We start from the raw sequence: 4,185 nt of genomic DNA, 5'->3' as shown, positions 1-4,185 counted from the left end.
TATTTCTTTTTATCACAACAGATTTCTCTGTGTGAAATTCGGGCTGCTCTCCCCAGGGAGAGCGCGTCGCTTCACTACAGCGCCACCCTGTCTGCAGTTTTATTTGTTTTTCCTATCGAAGTGGATTTTTCTACAGAATTTTGCCAGGAACGACCCTTTTGTTGCCGTGGGTTCTTTTACGTGCGTTAAGTGCATGCTGCACACGGGACCTCGGTTTATCGTCTCATTCGAATGACCACCACTCAAGGTCTAGTGGAGGGGGAGAAAATATCGGCGGCCGAGCCGTGATTCGAACCAGCGCGCTCAGATTCTCTGGTTTCCTGGGCGGATGCGTTACCTCTAGGCCATAACTCCACTGTAACTGTACTTTATGTTTGGTGTTTAGCGCACACTGCCCAGTTAGGTTTCTGTTTATTCATTCAATCAGTTAGTAAATTTAGTAGTTAAGTTTGAATAAGCAACTGAAAAAACGTGAAAATGGAAACGAATACAAAACGAATATCCACAAGAAAAAATAACAAGAACCAGCAAATCCACATGTAAACAAACGACTCCCAGTGATAAAGAACTGTTTGGAATACATGTGTATTGCCTAATATTTTTCGATATATTTTTGTTTGTTTGCTTGCTTGCTTGTTTAGATGTGATTTCAACAGCAGTGTGGTCCCTTGTGGTCAGCTGGGCAAACTGTATGAACGACACAAGAGATAAAGCATGATGATACAAACGCATTTTAACAAAACGTGCTTGGTGCGTCGACAAACACGAGCTTTGGTTACGATTTTTACGCAGCGTCTCCATTATGTTAATGTATGCGTTAACCTAGCCAGAAAAAAATGCTACAGACTCCTATACAACACAACAACTACTTCAGACAGCGTAATAAATATATACCAGTGAACGTGATAAACACCTGACTGGAAGGCATTTCATAATGAACCGTAAAGGCAACGCAAACGCTTTGTAGGGAACTAAAGAATGTTTTGAAGAAAATGCGAAAGCTAATACAAAAACTGAAGCCGACCATATATTTACTACAATTCGAAAAATAACAGTATCACAAAACAAATTAAGCATTCAATTATAATCATTATATTCGGCCGTGACAAACGCTGTGCCTACATGAAGAATGTATAAAATCAAACCGTTTATGGGGCATTTTCGGAGGATTTAAGAAATCATTATAAAGTAAATAATATATGTATGAATTGGAAACGTCACCCGTATATATATTTCACAATAAAGTGACGTGCGTGTGAAACTTGTGGAAAATAAAAACGCAGCAAACTCACAAGCTCAATACATGCATTACAGTAATGCATATGATTATCTGGTATGTCAGTACTGCATTGTATTTACGAGCGAAGATAAGTAAGCTGTATATCAAAGACGCATACGTTTATCATAAACGGAGATACGTACACTGTATGTAGTTTCTCTATTTTGTTATAAATGGAGGTATTTATCCAACACACGTGTAATTTCTTAACTGGTAACAGCTTCACACACACACACACACACACACACACACACACACACACACACACACAAGCACTAACAATCACATGGATATTAAAAGATTGTATGTTAGAGTAATAAGCTTATATGCACACAAGAAACGATATAAAAGAATAAAAAGAAACTGTTTAAGAATGAAAAGTAAATGAGAAAAAAATAAGAAGAATAAAACTGAGAAGAGAGATACAGACAGACATAGAGACAGCCAGAAATTAAGACACAACAAAGCGAGAGAAGGTATAATTCATTCAAACGTTATCACAGTCAGCGTATACACATAAGCAAACGACCATTAATTCTTTTTTCTTCTTTTTCTTTTATAATCACGTCCTGACGAACAATTACAAACCTGTACACACAACATACAGTACATAGCCACAGCCACCAGCTTCTCACACAACAGTTCCCAATTCCATTTACGGAAAATAGGAAAAAGACACTCACCCTACTTTGCAAGTCCCAGAAGCACCTTGACGGCAAGTGGACAAAGAACATGGCTGCCACTGACTGGCTTTTATGCGGTCACGTGACGTTGACGTCACACACGCGGAGCAATGGGGGGGTTGTCAGCGGTACAAACTTCACAGCAAACCGGGTGTTTTCTGTCTGGAATGAGGATCTGTGATCAAAGTTCTCTGTTGAATCCACTGGGTTTTTTGTTTTTTGTTGTTGTTTTTTTAGATACAGGAAACAGGGAGAGAGAGAGAGAGGTGGGGGGAGGGAGGGGAGGGAGGGGAGGGAGAGAGAGGCGTACGTAAAGAGAATGAATTCTGAAGTCTGAAGTTTTATTCCAAAAGAAAATAATAAGAGACAAAGCCTCCGTTTGAACGGGTATCTTCATATTTGTCACACTTTACAAAATCACACATGCACACATTAAAGTACATGGGTAAGAAACAACAACAACAACAACATCCGAACTCTACTTTCATCATGAAACGCATGTGCGTTTTCTGACAAACGTGTTATACAAAATTACGAATAAATGAGTAGTAAATAATAATGCATGCTGAACAGATATAAACAGACTGAAAACCTGAAGAAACTGTCAGTACAAATACACTAAACATGATGAATAACGATGACCTGTGTTGAAAATTGGTGAGAAAACTGAAACTAAAAATGACACACATTATTAAACAGATAATGCTAATGGACAGGCTAGAAATGGTATTGCTCATGATAATGATAACACACACACACACACACACACACACAGTACCACGTGTTTAAAAGGACATGAATAAACGCACAACTACAACTATGAATAATATACATCAAGTGGTCATACCATATTCCTGTCAGGAACGGTCATGCATTTGTTTGACTTGAAACATAGTAAAAGACAAATGTAACTGAAAAAAAACCCATTAAGTCGGGATTGAATTCTTGCCGTTCATGATACAAACACTTTACTTAATCTGACAATAAACGGCTGCTAGTGATATATACTCTTGTTTAATCAAGTAATCCGCGTGTGTGGGGTGGGTGGGGGTGGGGGTGGGGGATGCGGGTGTGTGCTGATAATCTGGTTGCGGTTTTCCGCAATTTATCTTTATTCGTATCTTATCTGTCTATTATAATCAATGTGCAGTATAATAGGCTATGTTTATAATTATATTCAAATAATGTTTCTTAATTCTTTTTTCTTTTTTTCTTTTTTTTACATTAAGAATACTAGTTATTACCTGCAGTGTGTGGATGTATGTATGAAACGGTGTATGTGATATTTTTTACATTTGTATCTTCGTAATATTCGTAAAAGCTGTTGTTGACTTTTACAGTTATGGTCCCCATGTTGTTTACTTGTCTATGCTGTGATAATGCACTTGACCAAATTTCTCCAGTTGGAGATAATAAAGTTATTCTTATCTTATCTTATCTGATATGACAATGAATGGTTGCTAGAGGTACAATGGTTGCTGGATATGTCATTACCTTAGTTAATCTGACAATAAATGTTTGATATAGATGTAATGGTTGCTAGATATGTAAATACTTTAGTTAATCTGTCAATAAATGGTTGCAGATAAATAATGGTTGCTGGAGATACAAATACTTTAGTTGATATGACAATGGTTGTTTTGCTAGATATATAAGTACTTACGTTAATCAGACAATAAATGGTTGCTAGAGATACTTTAGTTAAGCTGACAAAATTGGTTGCAAGAAATATAATGGTTGCTACACATATAAATACTTCATTTGATCTGACAATAAATGGTTGCTAGAGTTATAATGGTTGCTACAGATATAAATATTTTAGCTGATATGACAATAAATGGTTGCTAGAATAGAATGGCTTTTAGAGGTATAAACACTTAATCTGACAATAAACGCTTGCTGGAGATAAAAAAAAAATCATGGTTGCTATAGCTATAATTACCTTAGTTAATCTGACAATAAATGTTTGCTAGATATATAATGATGACTAGAGATATAGATACTTTTGTGATTCTGACAATAAATGTTTGCTAGAGATATAATGGTTACTAGAACTAGAGATACAAATACTTTAGTTAATCTGACGATAAATGGTTTCAAGTATCCATAATCATGCTGATAGGAATAACCTGGAAACGCTGTCAGCTACTGTCACGCATCAGCATCTGAAAAACATATTCCAGCGTTGCTCCCTTTGTGTAGCGTTCACTAGGCGTCAGAATA

At 36.6% G+C, this 4,185-nt stretch overlaps 1 protein-coding gene across 1 annotated transcript in view; it reads right to left on the bottom strand.

The window, feature by feature from the left end:
* LOC143291580 (uncharacterized) overlaps positions 1-2,091 on the bottom strand; it is a 37,931-nt gene extending 35,840 nt beyond the window's left edge. Inside the window, exon 1 of the mRNA XM_076601510.1 lies at positions 1,963-2,091. Within this exon, the coding sequence (XP_076457625.1) occupies positions 1,963-2,013 (51 nt within the window). The 5' untranslated portion in view covers positions 2,014-2,091. The remainder of the gene's footprint in view (positions 1-1,962) is intronic.
* Between the last annotated feature and the right edge of the window lie 2,094 nt (positions 2,092-4,185).

Source organism: Babylonia areolata, chromosome 17 (genome assembly GCF_041734735.1).
Source record: "Babylonia areolata isolate BAREFJ2019XMU chromosome 17, ASM4173473v1, whole genome shotgun sequence".
Lineage (NCBI taxonomy): Eukaryota > Metazoa > Mollusca > Gastropoda > Neogastropoda > Buccinidae > Babylonia > Babylonia areolata.
This window is presented reverse-complemented; position numbering and strand designations above follow the sequence as displayed.